The sequence below is a fragment of the Pan paniscus genome, chromosome 15 (genome assembly GCF_029289425.2).
Source record: "Pan paniscus chromosome 15, NHGRI_mPanPan1-v2.0_pri, whole genome shotgun sequence".
Classification (NCBI taxonomy): domain Eukaryota; kingdom Metazoa; phylum Chordata; class Mammalia; order Primates; family Hominidae; genus Pan; species Pan paniscus.
The window spans coordinates 55,518,975-55,538,173 of record NC_073264.2 but is presented as its reverse complement, the minus strand read 5'-3'; the positions used below and the strand labels follow the sequence as shown (position 1 = coordinate 55,538,173).

Genomic DNA, 19,199 nt, shown 5'->3' with positions numbered 1-19,199 from the left:
CGTGAACTTGCTTTCCACAAAGTGTTCCAGACATAGAACTGTTTCAGAGATCTGGATCTACCATATAAAGGTAGAGGCTGGGCATGATGGCTCAGGCCTATAATCCCAGCACTTTGGGAGGCCAAGGTGGGAGGACTGCTTGAGTCCAGTAGTTTAAGACCAGCTTTGGCAATAAAGTGAGACCCTGTCTCTCCAAAAAAAAAAAAAAAAAAAAAAAAAAGCCTGGCATGGTTGCGCACACCTGAAGTCCTAGCTACTCAGGAGCCTGAGGTGGGAGGATCGCTTGAGCCCGGCAGTTCAAGGCTACAGTGAGCTATGACAGTGCCACTGCACTCCAGCCTGGGTGACAGAGAGAGACAACTGCCTTATTAAAAAAAAAAAAAAAGATCAAGATAGAACACTTCAGTGTCTTTTTGCAAGATTAATACTATTTTATACCTTTTGCTATTTTCATCTTTTTTCTTCTATTTGATGAATTCCTACTCATCTTTTAAAACCTCAAATTTCATTTCCTAAAATGCCTTTGTGCTCCTACAGAAAGGATCATTTTCCTGTGTGCTGCCTCTCCTGTCTTATTGCAGTTAAATGGTAGTGTTAGTTATAGGTTCCTCGAAGGTGGGGACTGTGCCTCCTTTGGTAGTCTCGGCGTGTGGTACACGGTAGGTGTTACTGGTTGAATTATGTCCCCCTAAAAGACATGCTGAAGTCCTTATCCTGTACCTGTGAGTGGGACCTTATTCAGAATTTGAGTCTTTGCAGGTATATTCAAGTTAAGATGAATTAGAGCAGGCCCTCATCCTAGATGACTAGTGTCCTTACACAAGGACAACACCATGCAAAGACACAGACATCCGAGGAAGCGTGTGATGACAGAGGCAGACTGGAGGGATTCGGCTGCAAGCCAAGGCCTGCCATGGATTGATGGCCACCACCAGAAGCTAGGAAGAGGCATGGAAGGACTCTCCTCAGTCTCAGGGGGCATGGCTCTGCTCTCATCTTAATTTTGGACTTACATCCTCTAGAAATGGGAAAGAAGAAATTTCTGTTGTTTTCAGCTACCTGGTTTGTGGTACTTTGTTACAATAGCCCCAAGAAACTACAAAATACAGTAGGCAAGCAGTGTTGTTCACTAATTTTATAAAGGGCTGCAAATGTCCAGGCAGAACCAGTGAGACAGCACTGGTAGACAACAGGACAGTGAAAAAGGTTTACCAGATCCTGTTGCTGAAGGATAAGCTCTATAGCTGTCTAGAAGTGTGGGTCCTCAAAGATGGCAGAATGGATAGAAAATAAACTAGTCACTGTAGGACACCTTCGAAAGCTCTAGGACAATGAAAAATGCCAGTTGTCAGATGCTTTATTTTATGGGAGACTGAAACATTCAGCATATGCAAAGTCACCCATCTACTGTCTATCCTGTTTGTACTCTGCACAAACATCAGAGCATTTGGGTTGCCAGAACCAGCTACAGTAGAATTTGTTAAGCTTCACTTCACTAAACAGAGCTAGTTTGATTTCTGGAAACTTTTCAGTAGAGGCTGCTTTCAAAAATTTATTTGAAAAAAAAAAAAAAAAGATCTCAAAATGGTTTGAAAAATAGGGCCCTATGTTGGAAAATATTTTTCCCCAGCTACATTTAACTATCTAATACTATTTTACCTATATGTATCAGAAACTTTCACATCAACAACTGGATCTATTTGAAATTTAGCTTTTATAATTAGTACTGGTTAAGTGACTATGCTTTTTCCATAGAGGAAGATGGGAAACAATAGGATGTAGAATGGCTTCTAGTTCTTTACTGCATATTCTGCAAACTATATTTCTCTGTATGTCAGAGTTCAGTTTGGCCACAAACAGGTGTGTGTCCCCAAAGACCCTCGTACTAGTTGGTTTGCCTTCAGAACTGACAGTGTTGGCATGAGGCCCCTGGGCTATAGGTTTAAGAGGAGAAGTTGGCTGGGCTTGTCCTATGACTAGGTGCCCTGAGAACCTCATGGCTATTTGATATAATTTCTACACTTCTAGCTCAAAGCAATGCCCTTAAGGAACTTGGGGCTTTTGAGGTCGTAAACTATTTAATACCCTACCTTATTCCAGAAAGGATTAAGCAGGTTATTAGAATATGAAATATACATTATGCACAGCAAAGGCCAGTTTCCTCCCCATGGCTGGCTCTCTGTTGCTTTGTGTGTTTCACTTCTGGCAGAGCATCTCTTGTTTTTTATCCACATCGCCCCTTTAAATCTTTGCCATGCTACTATCTACTGCCCATTGCCACTCTCTCCGGCCTTCCTCCAAGCTGCTTTTCTTTCCTCCTCATTTTGTCCCCTTTCCTTAACCCATCTTCTTTTGTTTTAAACTTTCACACCAGCAGCTTGTGTTTTTATAGCCACTGACACACAATAAGAGGCCTTCTTTCAATCTGTTAGCAGAGTCATATCATCAAATGTAATTTTCAAGTCATATTTTTAGGATTGCTTATTACTTAGAGGTAACTTTTTTGGTAGCTAATTTTGAAAAAATCGACTTTCTTTATTCTTTTTTTTTTTTTTTTTTAGATGGGGTCTCCCTGTCACCCAGGCTGGAGTGCAGTACTGTCATCTTGGCTCACTGCAACCTCTGTCTCCCAGGCTCAAGCAGTTCCCCCACCTCATCCTCCTGAGTAGCTGGGACTACAGGCACGTACCACCATGCCTGGCATGTTCTTTTGTATATTTTTTGCAGAGATGGGGTTTTGCCATGTTGCCCAGGCTGGTCTTGAACTCCTGAGCTCAAGTGAGCCACCCACTACAGTCTCCCAAAATGCTGGGATTACAGGCGCGAGCCACTGCACCTGGCCAAAAAATTGATTTTCTTGCTATTGAAAGCAACTAAGCAATTGAAAAGCTAATAAGTGAGGCAGTGATGGTGAGGAGGGGAAAGGAGGGTCCCAAAATTGCAACTAAAGGTCTAAGACTAAAGGAAAGAAATAAAAAAAAAAAAGCTTGTAACCTTGTTCTAATAATTTCCAAATCTACTCATTTATTGTCCCTACTCTTGAAAAGTAATAACAGCACGTATTTGACTACTTACCCTGTACCAGACATTGTGCCAGTGCTTTTCTAGTGCATTATTACCTTTTAATCCTTACAACAAACTATGAAATAGGTAATAACTGAATAGGGCTACCATAATTCCAGAAATCATTTTGACTGAGACATTTCTCACATAGTGTATGGAGAAAAGAACGTACTGTATTAAGGTTTTTCGGTAATTTTTAAGGCAGGTTGTAAGCTCTTCCATTATTTCACAGCAGCTGGCTATGTCAGGAGTCCCTCCATCTGCGATTGGATGATGATGGGTGATAATTCCACATTGCTGGTAGAGATCCAGAAGGTTTGGGACTCTATATTTTGACAGTTCCCCTCTGGTGCAGAAAACAAATACGTCTTGTATACCACAGCTCTTTAGTTCTTCTGCCAATAGACCAGGATACACAGACACACACACATAGAAAACATCACACATTTAAATACCATCAAGAGGGAGAATATGAAGTTAAGTTTCTTAAGCCAAACTAATACCAAATGACAATCTATAAATCTGAAGTGCCTATTGATATGTCTGAATCAAAAGGTGTCTAGAATTAAACCTCATATTACAAGTCAAAATGCCTTTTACTGAATTTCAAAATAAGTCAATTGCTGTTCTTGCAAAAAAAATTTTTTTGCAATGAATACTGCTTTAAAATAACCCCCCCTCTTTTTTTTTTTTTTTTTTTTTGAGATGGAGTCTTGCTCTGTCGCCAGGCCGGAGTGCAATGGCACGATCTCAGCTCACTGCAACCTCTGCCTCCCAGGTTCAAGTGATTCTCCTGCCTCAGCCTCTCAAGTAGCTGGGATTACAATCATGTGTCACCACGCCCAGCTAATTTTGTATTTTTAGTAGAGACGGGGTTTCACCATGTTGGTCAGGCTGGTCTTGAACTCCCGACCTCAGGTGATCTGCCCGCCTCCGCCTCCCAAAGTGCTGGGATTACAGGCATGAGCCACCATGCCTGGCATAAAATAACTCTTAAAACACTTTAAATTGAGTAGCAAATATGGTTGATTTTGTGAGAAAAAGTAAAAAAGTGTTATCAATTAAGGTATGATAGATCTATGTTCAATTAAGGATGATAGCACTTTTTTTCTTTTTCTCACAAAATCAACCATGTCTGCTACTTCATCACTTAGCTGTCTGCTTGACTCTGAGTATTGTATATAAAATCTCCAGCATGGCCATGGTGTCAGAGTGCTAGTATTCTCCCTCATATCTGCACTGTAACACATCCTTGTGTATTTAATTTTATAGACTAGGTCGCCAGTAAATAAAACATTACCTGTATTAAACTTCTGTGACCTAGCTATTCTCATTATAATGATATGAATACTATAGGCATTCTATACACTAGGACTTCTTTATGGCAATATTAACTATTGAGCATTTGGTTTAAAATAAATAACTCTGGATGATCTAAGTGCTCCCAACTCCAGCCCTCTCCCTGTCCCTTAAATCCAAGGACATGTAGCTATTTAAGTACAAAGTACCTTCTCATGAACTAATCCCTGAGATGTACAGTACTATACATCTATTTGCCTTTTGTACACATTTGGTAATTTTTATTATCCAGTGATTTTCCAACTTTCTGAGAAAGGGCTAAGAAAGTATCTCAGGAACTGCTGCAGGGAGATTCTAGGTCTCCAATCAAACATATTGACCTGTTTTATGTACTGGATTCCATTTAAGATTTCATTGCAGAAAAAAAAAGTTTTTTGAAAAAAATTGGAAACTGTTTTTTATAGAAAATGCTAAATGAATATGACATTCCAAAATGTACAAGACTGACTTTGAACCAATGATTTAAATTACATATATTTTGCTTATGACCTAAATGTTCCCCAAATAGAAATTTCCTAGCATGGTGGGTGTGTCTAAAGCAGAAAAGTTTTATAAATACTACAAGGGTCAACTATCTATTACTGTCTTTAAGTCTTTTTTTGGTAGGTAAGGAATACTTTTTTTTTTTTTTTGAGGCAGGGTCTTGCTCTGCCACCAGGTTGGAGTGCAGTAATGCAATCTCAGCTCATTGCACTCCAGCCTGGGTGACAGAGCAAGACCTTGTGATCTCGGCACCATCTCAGCTCACTGCAGCTTTGACCTCCTGGGCTCAAGTGATCCTCCCATCTCAGCCTCCCAAGTTGCTGGGACTACAAGCACGCGCCATCATGCCCAGTTAATTTTTGTATTTTTTGCAGAGACAGGGTTTTGCCTTGTTGCCCAGGCTGGTCTCGAACTCCTGAGCTCAAGCGATCAACCCGCCTCGGCCTACCAAAATGCTGGGATTACAGGTGTGAACCACTGCACCTGACCAGGAATAAATTTTTAAAAGTACATTAGCAAACTGATGTTCTAGAATAACCACGAAAAGTTTTTAAGATTCAGAAAATCTATACTGGTTAGAATCAAGCAATATATACATTTTAATTTGCCATACTATAAGGATATTGGTAGGACTAGTAGGTTTGAGACATTCCAGGCCAATCAGAATAAAATCTTTTGAAAATCCACATTTGTTAGTATCATGCAATATGTAAATTCCAAATTGGGGCAGATTATGAGGATTATTAGACTTGTGGCTATAATGGTATGAACATCCTTGAGCATGCAACAACCAGTTCCCATTCTGTCTTTTCCATCTAGATGCTGGCTCTCAAAATTTTCCATCCAGGATTCACAATTTCACTGCTAACTTGGAGTTCCCAGCTCATGTTTAATTTCTACTACCACAGTCAAGTCTGCAAGGAACAGTAAAGACCTGGGGGGAGCAATATGTCAGTTTTCTATTTACATACTTTTTTTCATGCCAACTTCTACATTCTAACCTCAAATGTAGTTTATATGTATAATATAACTACAACAATCAGTGAAAAGCAACTCCATGGTTAGGTAAATGATGGTCTTCACAAATACCTCTTTACATATCAGAATAAGTCTATAGTTTAGAACTTCACACAATATTGAAAACTTATTGCTATATTAAAAATAAACTGATTTGTTCTTTTTGACAGAGAGATTTTCAATGCGATTTATTTAAAAAACCCATGAGTGTGGTTGCGTGATATTACACCTACCTGTATCTTTTTGGACATTTCTTCTAACATCTTTAAATTTACAACCTATAAGTAATAATAAAGCAAGTAAAAAAGTCAGTTTTTCGTCATATGTAACAGGTATGTTTAAACACTTATATAGCTACTTTATAAAGTCAGTTCACATAATCATTTATATGTTTCAATTATATTTTGAATATGAATTTCAATTTCTTATATTTCTAGGAATATAATTACAGGGATTCATCCTAATCAAGGATTCTGTATTCTGTGTTTCTTCTGTAACAAGTACCTGGTTGTAGTCCTCAGCCTCATTTGTACTCCAGGCTTTAAGCTTTATTAAGATTGGCAAAGTACAAGTGTAGGGCTGTGACTGCAGATCTGGAAGGGCTGAAAGGTAGATCTATGTTCCTTTAACTATAGTCCACCATGAGGGCTTCGCAGTGTGTTCCCCAGTGCTGATGGTCTGTGAAATTTACTTATTGCCCAGTATAGAGAATGATGTGTTAGTTGACCAAATACTTGTTCTAAATATATTGTTGGCACGGATGTGGTGAAAAGGGAACACTTTTACACTGCTGGTGGAAATGTAAACTAGTACAACCACTATGGAAAACAGTGTGGAGATGCCTTAAAGAACTAAAAGTAGAACTACCATTTGACCAGCAATCCTACAACTAGGTATATACCCAGAGGAAAAGAAGTCATTATATGAAAAAGATACTTGCACACACATGTTTACAGCAACATAATTTCCAACTGCAAAAATTTAAAACCAGCCCAAATGCCCATCAATTAATGAGTAGATAAAGAAAATGTGGGATTCCCGGGCAAGATGGCTGAATAGGAACAGCTCTGGTCTGCAGCTCCCAGCAAGACCAATGCAGAAAGAAGACGGGTGATTTCTGCATTTCCAGCTGAGTGGTACTTGGAATGCCAGCAAGACAGAACCATTCACTCCCCTGGAAAGGGGGCTGAAGCCAGGGAGCTGAGTGGTCTTGCTCTGTGGATCCCACCCCCAACGGAGCCCAACAAGCTAAGATCCACTGGCTTGAAATTCTCACTGCCAGCACAGCAGTCTGAAGTCAACCTGGGATGTTCCAGCTTGGTGGGGGGAGGGGTATTAACCATTATTGAGGCTTGAGTGGGCAGTTTTCCCCTCACAGTGTAAACAAAGCCAGTCGGAAGTTTGAACTGGGTGCGGAACCCACCACAGTGTGGAAAAGCCACGGGAGCCAGACTGCCTCTCTAGATTCCTCCACTTTGGGCAGGGCATCTCTGAAAGAAAGGCAGCAGCTCCAGTCAGGGGCTTATAGATAAACTCCCTTCTCCCTAGGAGAGAGCACCTGGCGGAAGGGATGGCTGTGGGCACAGCTTCAGCAGACTTAAACATTTCTGCCTGCTGGCTCCGAAGAGAGCAACAGATCTCCCAGCACAGTGCTCGAGCTTTGCTAAGGGACAGACTGCCTCCTCAAGTGGGTCCCTGAACCCCATGCCTCCTAACGGGGAGACACCTCCCAGCAGGGGTCGACAGACACTTCGTACAGGAGAGCTCCAGCTGGCATCCGGCAGGTGCCCCTCTGGGACTAAACTTCCAGAGGAAGGAGCAGGCAGCAATCTTTGCTGTTCTGCAGCCTCCACTGGTGATACCCAGGAAAACAGGGTCTGGAGTGGACCTCGAGCAAACTCCAGCAGACCTGCAGAAGAGGGGCCTGACTGTTACAAGGAAAACTAACAAACAGAAAGCAATAGCATCAACATCAACGAAAAGGACGCCCACGCAGAAACCCCCATTCAAAAGTCACCAACATCAAAGACCAAACGTAGATAAATCCGTGAAGATGAAGAAAAACCAGAGCAAAAAGGCTGAAAATTCCAAAAACCAGAACACCTCTTCTCCTCCAAAGGATCACAACTCCTCGCCAGCAAGGGAACAAAACTGGACAGAGAATGAGTTTGATGAACTGACAGAAGTAGGCTCGAGAAGGTGGGTAATAACAAACTCCTCCAAGTTAAAGGAGCATGTTCTAACCCAATGCAAGGAAACTAAGAAACTTGATAAAAGGTTAGAGGAACTGCTAACTATGATAACCAGTTTAGAGAAGAACATAAATGACCTGATGGAGCTGAAAAACACAGCAGGAGAACTTCGTGATGCATACACAAGTATCAATAGCTGAACCGATCAAGCAGAAGAAAGGATATCAGAGATTGGAGACCAACTTAATGAAATAAAGTGTGAAGACAAAATTAGAGAAAAAAGAATTAAAAGGAATGAACAAGGCCTCCAAAAATATGGGACTATGTGAATCAACCAAACCTATGTTTGACTGGTGTACCTGAAAGTGATGGGGAGAATGGAACCAAGTTGGAAAACACACTTCAGGATATTATCCAGGAGAACTTATCCAACCTAGAAAGACAGGCCAACATTCAAATTCGGGAAATACAGAGAACACCACAAAGATACTCCACGAGAAGAGCAACCCCAACACACATAATCATCAGATTCACCAAGATTGAAATGAAGGAAAAAAATGTTAAGAGCAGCCAGAGAGAAAGGTTAGGTTACCCACAAAAGGAAGCCCATCAGATTAACAGCAGATCTCTCTGCAGAAACCCTACAAGCCAGAAGAGAGTGGGGGCCAATATTCAACATTCTTAAAGAAAATAATTTTCCTCACGCCTGTAATCCCAGCACTTTGGGAGGCCGAGGCGGGCGGATCACGAGGTCAGGAGATCGAGACCATCCTGGCTAACACGGTGAAACCCCGTCTCTACTAAAAATACAAAAAATTAGCCGGGCGTGGTAGCGGGCGCCTGTAGTCCCAGCTACTCGGGAGGCTGAGGCAGGAGAATGGCGTGAACCCGGGAGGCGGAGCTTGCAGTGAGCCAAGTTCGCGCCACTGCACTCCAGCCTGGGCGACAGAGCGAGACTCCGTCTCAAAAAAAAAAAAAAAAAAAAAAAAAAGAAAATAATTTTCAACCCAGAATTTCATATCCAGCCAAACTAAGCTTCCTAAGTGAAGGAGAAATAAAATCCTTTACAGACAAGCACATGCTGAGGGATTTTGTCCCCACCAGGCCTGCCTTACAAGAGCTCCTGAAGGAAGCACTAAACCTGGAAAGGAACAACTGGTATGAGCCACTGCAAAAACATACAAAAATGCAAAGACCATCAACGCTATGAAGAAACTGCATCAACTAATGGGCAAAATAACCAGCTAGCATCATAATGACAGGATCAAATTCACACATAACAATACTGACCTTAAATGTAAATGGGCTAAATGCCCCAATTAAAAGACACAGACTGGCAAATTGGATAGAATCAAGACCCATTGGTGTGCTGTATTCAGGAAACCCATCTCACGTGCAAAGACACACATAGGCTCAAAATAAAGGGATGGAGAAATATTTACCAAACAAATGGAAAGCAAAAAAAAGCAAGGGTTGCAATCCTAGTTTCTGATAAAACAGACTTTAAACCAACAAAGATAAAAAAAGAAAAAGAAGGGGATTACATAATGGTAAAGGGATCAATGCAAAAGAAGAGCTAACTATCCTAAATACATATGCACCCAACATAAAAGCATCCAGGTTCATAAAGCAAGTTCTTAGAGACCTACAAAGAGACTTAGACTCCCACACAATAATAGTGGGAGACTTTAACACCCCACTGTCAATATTAGACAGATCAGCGAGACAGAAAATTAACAAGGATATCCAGAACTTGAACTCAGCTCTGGACCAAGCAGACCTAATTGACATCTACAGAACTCTCCACCCCAAATCATCAGAATATACATTCTTCTCAGCACCACATCGCACTTATTCTAAAATTGACCACATAATTGGAAGCAAAACACTACTCAGCAAATGCAAAAGAACAGAAATCATAACAAACAGTCCCTCAGACCACAGTGCAATCAAATTAGAATTCAGGATTAAAAAACTCACTCAAAACTGCACAACTACATGGAAACTGAACAACCTGCCCCTGACTACTGGGTAAATTAAGGCAGAAAAAAAGAAGTTATTTGAAACCAATGAGAACAGAGACACAATGTACCAGAATCTGCAGTGTTTAGAGGGAAATTTATAGCACTAAATGCCCACATGAGAAAGCGGGAAAGATCTAAAATTGACACCCTAACATCACAATTGAAAGAACTAGAGAAGCAAGAGCAAACAAATTCAAAAGCTAGCAGAAGACAAGAAATAACTAAGATCAAGCCGGGTGCGGTGGCTCATGCCTATACTCCCAGCGCCTTGGGAGGCCAAGGCGGGTGGATCACGAGGTCAGGAGATCGAGACCATCCTGGCTAACATGGCGAAACCCCGTCTCTACTAAAAATACAAAAAAATTAGCTGGGTGTGGTGGTGGTGCCTGTAGTCCCAGCTACTAGGGAGGCTGACGCAGGAGAATGGCATGAACCCGGGAGGCGGAGCTTGCAGTGAGCCGAGATTGTGCCATTGCACTGTAGCCTGGACGACAGAGCGAGACTCTGTCTCAAGAAAAAAAAAAAGAGCTAACTAAGATCAGAGCAGAACTGAAGGAGATAGAGACATAAAAAGCCATTCAAAAAATCAATGAATCTAGGAGCTGGTTTTTTTGAAATGATTAACAAAATAGATAGACCACTAGCCAGACTAATAAAGAAGAAAAGAGAGAAGAATCAAATAGACACAATAAAAAATGATAAAGGGGATATCACCACTGATCCCACAGAAATACAAACTACCATCAGAGAATACTATAAACACCTCTACAAAAATAAACTAGAAATCTAGAAGAAATGGATAAATTCCTGGACACATACACCCTCCCAAGACTAAACCAGGAAGAAGTCGAATCCGTGAATAGACCAATAACAAGTTCTGAAATTGAAGCAGTAATTAATAGCCTACCAACCAAAAAAAGCCCAGGACTAGATGGATTCACAGCTGAATTCTACCAGAGGTGCAAAGAGGAGCTGGTACCTTTCCTTCTGAAACTATTCCAAACAATAGAAAAAGAGGGAATCCTCCCTAACTCATTTTATGAGGCCAGCATCATCCTGATACCAAAACCTGGCAAAGACATCACAAAAAGGAAAATTTCAGGTCAATATCCTTGATGAACATCGATGCGAAAATCCTCAGTAAAATACTGGCAAACTGAATCCAGCAGCACATTAAAAAGCTTATCCACCACGATCAAGTCAGCTTCATCCCTGGGACGCAAGGTTGGTTCAACATATGCAAATCATTAAATGTAATCCATCACATAAACAGAATCAGTGACAAAAAACACATGATTATCTCAGTAGATCTGGAAAAGGCCTTTGATAAAATGCAACACCCCTTCATGCTTAAAACACTCAATAAACTAGGTATTGATGGAACGTATCTGAAAATAATAAGAGCTATTTATGACAAACCCACAGCCAATATCATACTGAATGGGCAAAAGCTGGAAGCATTCCCTTTGAAAACCGTCATAAGACAAGAATGCCCTCTCTCACCACTCCTATTTAACAGAGTATTGGAAGTTCTGGCCAGGGGAATCAGGCAAGAGAAAGAAATAAAGAGTATTCAAATAGGAAGAGAGGAAGTCAAATTGTCTCTTTTTACAGATGACATGATTGTATATTTAGAAACCTCATTGTCTCAGCCCAAAGCTGATAAGCAACTTCAGCAAAGTCTCAGGATACAAAATCAATGTGCAAAAATCACAAGCATTCCTATACACCAATAACAGACAAACGGAGAGCCAAATCATGAGTGAACTCCCATTCACAATTGCTACAAAGATAATAAAATACCTAGGAGTAAAACTTACAAGGTATGTGAAGGATTTCTTTAAGGAGAACTACAAACCACTGCTCAAGGAAATAAGAGAGAACACAAACAAATGGGAAAACATTCCATGCTCATGGATAGGAAGAATCAATATCATGAAAATGGCCATACTGCCCAAAGTAATTTATAGATTCAATGCTATCCCCATCAAGCTACCATCGACTTTCTTCACAGAATTAGAAAAAACTACTTTAAATTTCATATGGAACAAAAAAAGAGCCCATATAGCCAAGACAATCCTAAGTAAAAAGAACAATGCTGGAGGCATCACGCTACCTGACTTCAAACTATACTACAAGGCTATAGTAACAAAAACAGCATGGTACACATGCCAAAACAGATATATAGACCAATAGAACAGAACAGAGGCCTCAGAAATAACACCATACATCTATAACCATCTGATCTTTGACAAAACTGACAAAAACAAGCAATTAGGAAAGGATTCCCTATTTAATAAATGGTGTTGGGAAAACTGGCTAGCCATATGTAGAAAACTGAAAGTGGACCCCTTCCTTACACCTTACACACAAATTAACTTAGGATGGATTAAAGACTTAAACCTAAGACCTAAAACTCTAAAAACTGTAGAAGAAAACCTAGGCAATACCATTCAGGACATAGGCATGGGCAAAGACTTCATGACTAAAACACCAAAGGCAATTGCAACAAAAGCCAAAATTCACAAATGGGATTTAATTAAACTAAAGAGCTTCTGCACAGCAAAAGAAACTATCATCAGAGTGAATAGGCAACCTACAGAATGGGAGAAAATTTTTGCCGTCTATCCATCTGACAAAGGTCTAATATCCAGAATCTACAAGGAACTTAAACAAATTTACAAGAAAAAAACAAACATCCCCATCAAAAAGTGGGGTTGTAAAGTATAATAAAAAAAGAAAATGTGAGATATACATACACACACACACACGCACACACATGCCATGGAATACTACTCAGCCATGAAAAGGAACAAAATGGCATTCAGAGCAACCCGGGTGGAACTGGAGACTATTATTCTTTTTTTTTTTTTTTTTTGAGACAGAGTCTCGCTCTGTTGCCAGGCTAGAGTGCAGTGGTGCGATCTCGGCTCACTGCAACCCCTGCCTCCTGTCAAAGCAATTCTCCTACCTCAGCCTCCCAAGTAGCTGGGACTATAGGCACGTGTCACCACGCCCAGCTAATTTTTGTATTTTTAGTAGAGACGGGGTTTCACCATGTTGTCCAGGATAGTCTCGATCTTCTGACCTCGTGATCTGCCCGCCTCGGCCTCCCAAAGTGCTGGGATTACGGGTGTGAGTGACTGCACCCGGTCACTGGAGACTATTATTCTAAGTGAAGTAACTCAGGAATGGAAAACCAAACATCGTATGTTCTCACTCATAAACAGGAGGTAAACTTTGAGGACACAAAGGCATAAGAATGATACATTGGACTTCGGGGGCTGGTGGGGACAGGTGGAAGGGGGATGAAGGATAAAAGACTTCACATTGGGTACATTGTATACTGCTCTGGTGATGGGTGCACCAAAATTTCAGAAATTGCCACTAAAGAACTTATTCATGTAACCAAACACCACCTGTCCCCCTAAAAGCTACTGCAATAAAAATATATTTAAAAATATATACATATTGATAGGAAGCCCATTATTGTGTTACCCACCTGGAAGAGCACATAAACCGAGAAACTGAGAACAATTCACTCGTGACAAAGGTAGCCTGAAAAGAAGAAAAATTTATCATGTTTAGTTAAGTTTTTAAAAAGTTATAAATGGAAATTCAGTTTAATCAATATGGGTGCTTGCCACCAAATAAAGTTGTGTTAAAGTTTTACAGTAGTCACAAAGTAAGAATTCACAGTTAAGTATCAATATGTTGGTCACAAAAAAAAACATAGAAAGACAAAGTTTTAAAACAGGGACTTATTTGCTTTGTTATTATTTAAGTCTTAAAAATGACAAGTTAGGCTGGGTGCAGTGGCTCATGCCTATGATCCCAGCACTTAGAGAGGTCAAGGCAGGCAGGCTGTTTGAGTCCAGGAGTTCAAGACCAGCCTGGGCAACATGGTGAAATCCTGTCTCTACAAAAAACAAGAAAACAAAAAACCAAGTTAATTTAAATTTACCTTAAAGATAATAATGCCTAGATTGCCAACCGGTAGTATATGGTGTACTTATGTTATCCTGTGGTATATTACCTGAGATAATTTGCATTAGTGATTTAGGAAAATGAATTGGAAAATGACTATTGGACAATTTTCTCCCCAGCATTTATTCTACATTACTGTTTTAAGATTTTTTAAATAGAGCTTCCTTAACAGATATAATTTCATATGATGAAAACCACAGGTTTTTGGTTAAAAAGAAATAATGTGAAGAAATCATATTCCCACTTTGCAGTACTCAGGGACAGAGGCTCACCTTGTCTGCATGTCAGAAGATGATTTAAAGGAAAACAGGAGGCATCATCTAAATACCACCTGACTTTGAAAATTAGATGAATTTTTGTGTTTAAATGGGAGTTTTAAGTGGAAATGGAAAGTAATGCTATTTGATGGCAGGACAAAAGACCTTTAGGACACTCTTTCTCTTCTGACAGTAGGGATAGTGCTTTCTTAAGAAGAGAGACTATTATATTTGCAGTGATGAGAGAAAGCATTTGATTGCTCATTGTAAAGAATCTGGTATAACCATAAGTCACTTGCCAAGATTAAAAGGCTGATTTTATGTAGAAACTTTTTGTTATTGCATTGATGTGGCTTTTATCTTAAACAGAGTCTGTTGATAGATGCATTACTGTGACATTACTTCTAAGTATTACCTAGGATTTGATTTAATGAGAAATGATTAAATATCTCATCTCATATTTGGTATATTATTCTTTTGTCATAAAAGAATAAGTAGATTTTGATACTAAATGGGAGATTATTTCAATCCTGCCTCTATTTCCTACTTACTTCCTTCTACTAAGTTAGTAGAAGGGCCAAAAACAAAAAAAAGGGTCTTATTCTATATTATAAATAGTAAATGAATCATGGAGTTAGAATGTATAAAGAAGGGCCAAAAAAAAAAAAAAAAAGGGTCTTATTCTGTATTATAGATAGTAAATGAATCATGGAGTTAGAAGATCCTTTAATGATTAGAATTATATAATCAGACGGGGATAATCCCTTAACATTTTCAATATGTGAACTATATTCTACTAAGATTATGATGTAACTAAATTTACATTTATGATGTAGATTGTGATTTTAGCTCATCATTGATCAGAAATGCTAACATACCATGATATATGAATTGGAGTCTGTTCATCTTCAATAGGCTCTTCATCTGATGAGTCAAACTCACTTGTTTGTATTGAACTGGGCTTCAAAAGAAATGTTATGTTAAATAACTGTAAAGAATTTTTTTGTAGTTTTAGGATAGCTAATCCTTGTCTAAACACACACTGAATTCATATTTGCAATGTATTCAGCCATCAATCCAGAATATCAATGAGATCAGCAATATTAATAATAAATGACTGCTATTTACCTTCCTATTAATAATTATAGCACTGCATAGTGGAAAGAGAGTTGGATTGGGAACCAAGAAATCTGGCTTCTGATCTTGGTTCTGCCACTTACTGTATACTCTCTGACAAGCCACTTCAGTTGATTCTGGATCTCGATTTTCCTCAACTATAAAGTGAGGAGGTTTATTCATTCACAAATATTTCTTGGCCACCTTCATTTGCCAAGCACTGGAAATGCAAAAGATCTATAAGATAAATAGCCTGCCTTCAGTATGGCTGGAGAGACAGATGTGTGCATAGATTACAGAAGAAAGGTATTATATAAGTGCTGAAATGGAAGCAGAACTATACACTGTGGAACAGAGAAGAGAGTGACCACGTAGGTAGCTGGAGAAGGCTTCACAGAGGAAACACTTTAGCTGGGTTTTGAAGGAAGAGCAGGTTTTAAAGAAGATAGGAAAGGGAGGGTGCGGTGGCTCATGGCTGTAAATCTCAGCACTCTGGGAGGCGAAGGTGGGCAGGTCACCTGAGGTCAGGAGTTTGAGACCAGCCTGGCTAACATGGCAAAACCTGGCTCTACCAAAAATACAAAAATTAACCAGGCATGGTGGCACATGCCTGTAATCCCAGCTACTCGGGAGGCTGAGGCAGGAGAATCCCTGGAACCCAGGAGGCAGAGGTTGCAGTGAGCCAGGAACACACCACTGCACTCCAGCCTGGCTAACAGGGCATGACTCTGCCAAAAAAAAAAAAAAAAAAAAAAAAAAAAGGAAGAAGAAAAAAGAAAGGAAAGAAGTTAAGCCAAGGGCTTGTGTATTGAGGAACTGTGATATCAAAATAGAGATGGAGTAGAGGAGATGAAGAAGTAGTTTTGCCCACCCCTTTTCTCAAAAAACATCCCCACATGGCCTAGTAGTTTGGTGGGGGTGGTGTAGGTGAAATAATCTGCCTCCAACTTTATGAATCACTAGACTAGAGAGATTGAGATAGACTTCGTATGCTGATCTAAGCAGTTGGAACTTAATCCTGCAGCATTTTGACATGGAAGACTTCTACACTCCTTGTTGAAATTTTAAGGAATCAAAAGAAAAAGAAAAACAAAAACAAAACAGAACAAAACCCATACCCTTTTCTCACTCCCTAGTTGAAACCAATTGAAAGATAAGGAAATGGAGTTTTATTATTGTATATCAAATGGAGTATGCAGCTTAAAGCTGTTGCCACGTGGGCTTGCCCCTTGTTCACTCCAGAATTAGACAAATGTATCCACCCAGTCACAGGTGGCCATGGACAGTCTGGGGCTCCTGTGTGCCAGAGAGTGGACCAGAAAGCACCTTCTGCAGGCAGGCAGGTAGATCCCAAGAAAGAAGGAAAGAAAAAGTTGAGATACTGGTGTTCAGTTCCTTCCAAACTCGGGGATCAGATAACTCAATGGGGACAGGTGGAGAAAGAGGCCAGGAGTGAAGGAAAGCTGATGTCCCTCCACATGGCAACATGGGGATTAGCAATTGTAACCACCTAATGCCCTTTCTAGCTCTGAAGCTATATTCTACAACGGTCTTGGTACTAGAAGATCACAGGACGGCTAATTTAGGCTACGGATTTTTTTTTTCTTTCTTTCTTTTATCTTGAGATAGGGTTTTGCTCTGTCGCCCAGGCTGGAGGGCAGTGGCGTGATATCAGCTCACTGCAACCTCTGTCTCTTGGGTTCAAGCTATTCGCGTGGCTCAGCCTTCCGAGTAGCTGGGACTACAGGCGTGCACTACCACGCTCAGCTAATGTTTGTATTTTTAGTAGAGACGGGGTTTCACCGTGTTGGCTAGGCTTGTCTCCAACCCCTGGCCTCAAGTGATCCGCCCGCCTTGGCGTCCCAAAGTGTTGGGATTACAGGCGCGAGCCACCACCCGGACCTAGGCTATGGATTTCTGTTGCTTTGGCTCTATCTGAAGTATTATAATCAACTGCACCCAAAGGAAAGGCTTCCAGTAGGTTGTCAAGCCGGGCAGTAGGAAATATGGGTTAGGTGGGGGATCTTCAGATCCTTGCCTGCATCTGTTTTTTCTTTAAAGCAACTTTGATGATTCATATTTCAAATTTGTGTGGCCCATTCACCAGGTTTATTAATCCTAACAGAGCTGGACGTTTCTGCTTCCCCAGGCCCTGTGATTCTGAACGTCACGGGAAAAGAGCAGCATTGCCAGGTGGCCCTGGGGCATGGTGACAGCGGTGGTGTCGCCCACAAGCCGCGGCGTGGCATTCGTACTCAAGGTTTCGCCAGGCCCTGTGGGCGCAGGCAGCGCCCGGCCACCCTTCGGGGCTGGGGTATCGCGCCCACTCATCGCTGACACTCAAGCTCCTCGGCTCGGTTTCCTCGGTACAACGAGGCTCGGCCCTCTTTGGCTGGGCGGTTGGGAGGCTTATGAGACCCCGCAGGGGACAGGTGACAGCCCACAGCAGGTGCACAGCGAATGTCCGTCTTTCCTTCGTCGGCCACCGACCCTGCTCCTTCATCTCTCGTGCCCGTGCGGGGCAGAGTCACCTCCCCGACCCGCAGAACGGTTACGGCGCAAGTCGCACTGCTACCAGGCTAGGGCTGCCCTCCGGCCCAGGATCGGGTCCCCGGGACCGCTTGCGTCCCTGCCGCCTCGCTCCTCCAAGCCCCAGCACGTCCAACTCACCGGCTTCATCGCTGGCCGCCCCACGTCGAGACCAGTGCCGACTCCCTCCGCAGCGCCGGCGACTCACCGGTGCCCCGGCCGAGCCCGCGCCCCGCAGCTTAGCTCACTGGTTCGTCCTTCTGTGAGGTGGGCGCGGCGTCTTCCAGCAACCAATCAGATCCGCTTCTGGTTTCTTACTCCGCCTTTGGGTGGCCGAAGACTCGGCCTCTAATCGCTGATTGGTTCCTAGAAGACCTTTGAAAGACGCGCGGGAGGCGGGCCCTGTGGGACGTTGATTGGCTGGGAGGGCGCCCTCCTCCCGCCAGTTGGGAGAGTGCAGGGGGCGGAGGCGGGGCGGAAGAGTCAGAAGGCGGCCCTAGCGCTTGGGGGACGCTGGAAAGCTTTGCTTTCTGATGGCAGGATGTCAGCGTGGTCCATACGGTTGGGAGGTGATTTTTTTTTTTTTTTTTGAGACGGAGTTCGCTTTTGTTGCCAAGGCTGGAGTACGCTTTTGTTGCCCAGGCTGGAGTACAATGGCGCGATCTCGGCTCACCGCCACCTCCGCCTCCCGGATTCAAGCGAGTCTCCGCCTCACCCTCCCGAATAGCTGGGATTACAAGGATGTGCCACCAAGCCTGACTAATTTTTGTATGTTTTGTAGAGACGGGGTTTCTCCATGTTGGTCAGGCTGGTCTCGAACCCGGGTTGGGAGTTTCTGTGTTTGTGACGGAGGTCTTACTATATTGCCCAGGCTGGCCTCGAACTCCTGGCCTCAAGCAATCCTCCCGCCTTAGCCTCCCTTGTAGCGGCTACGGTAGGGAGTTTTTGTTTCTTTAAGTTGTATTTTTATTTTTTTTATTTTTTAAGGGCTCAGGGAAGCACTGTATTGGATCGTCACATAAAAAACACATCACATAGACTTTGTAATTATATCTAGACATACAAATACTAGGGAAAAAACTAAAAATTTAGAGTATAAACATATTTTATATGCTTGAAGTTTTATTTTCTTTATCATTCCAGAAACTAGACAAGTTACAGTGTAGATCAAT

General features: G+C 41.7%; 1 protein-coding gene across 2 annotated transcripts in view; it reads right to left on the bottom strand.

Annotated features, from left to right (window-relative positions):
• Positions 1 to 19,199, bottom strand: part of CDKN3 (cyclin dependent kinase inhibitor 3) — a 26,907-nt gene extending 7,708 nt beyond the window's left edge. The window contains exons 1-5 of one of the 2 annotated variants that reach the window (XM_003831698.6): positions 18,169 to 19,199; positions 15,261 to 15,343; positions 13,641 to 13,696; positions 6,156 to 6,200; positions 3,236 to 3,458 (exon numbers count right to left, since the gene is read on the bottom strand). In XM_003831698.6, the coding sequence (XP_003831746.1) occupies positions 3,236 to 3,458; positions 6,156 to 6,200; positions 13,641 to 13,696; positions 15,261 to 15,343; positions 18,169 to 18,177 (416 nt within the window). In that variant the 5' untranslated portion in view covers positions 18,178 to 19,199. The remainder of the gene's footprint in view (positions 1 to 3,235; positions 3,459 to 6,155; positions 6,201 to 13,640; positions 13,697 to 15,260; positions 15,344 to 18,168) is intronic. The other variant, XM_063596212.1, reaches the window with a different exon arrangement.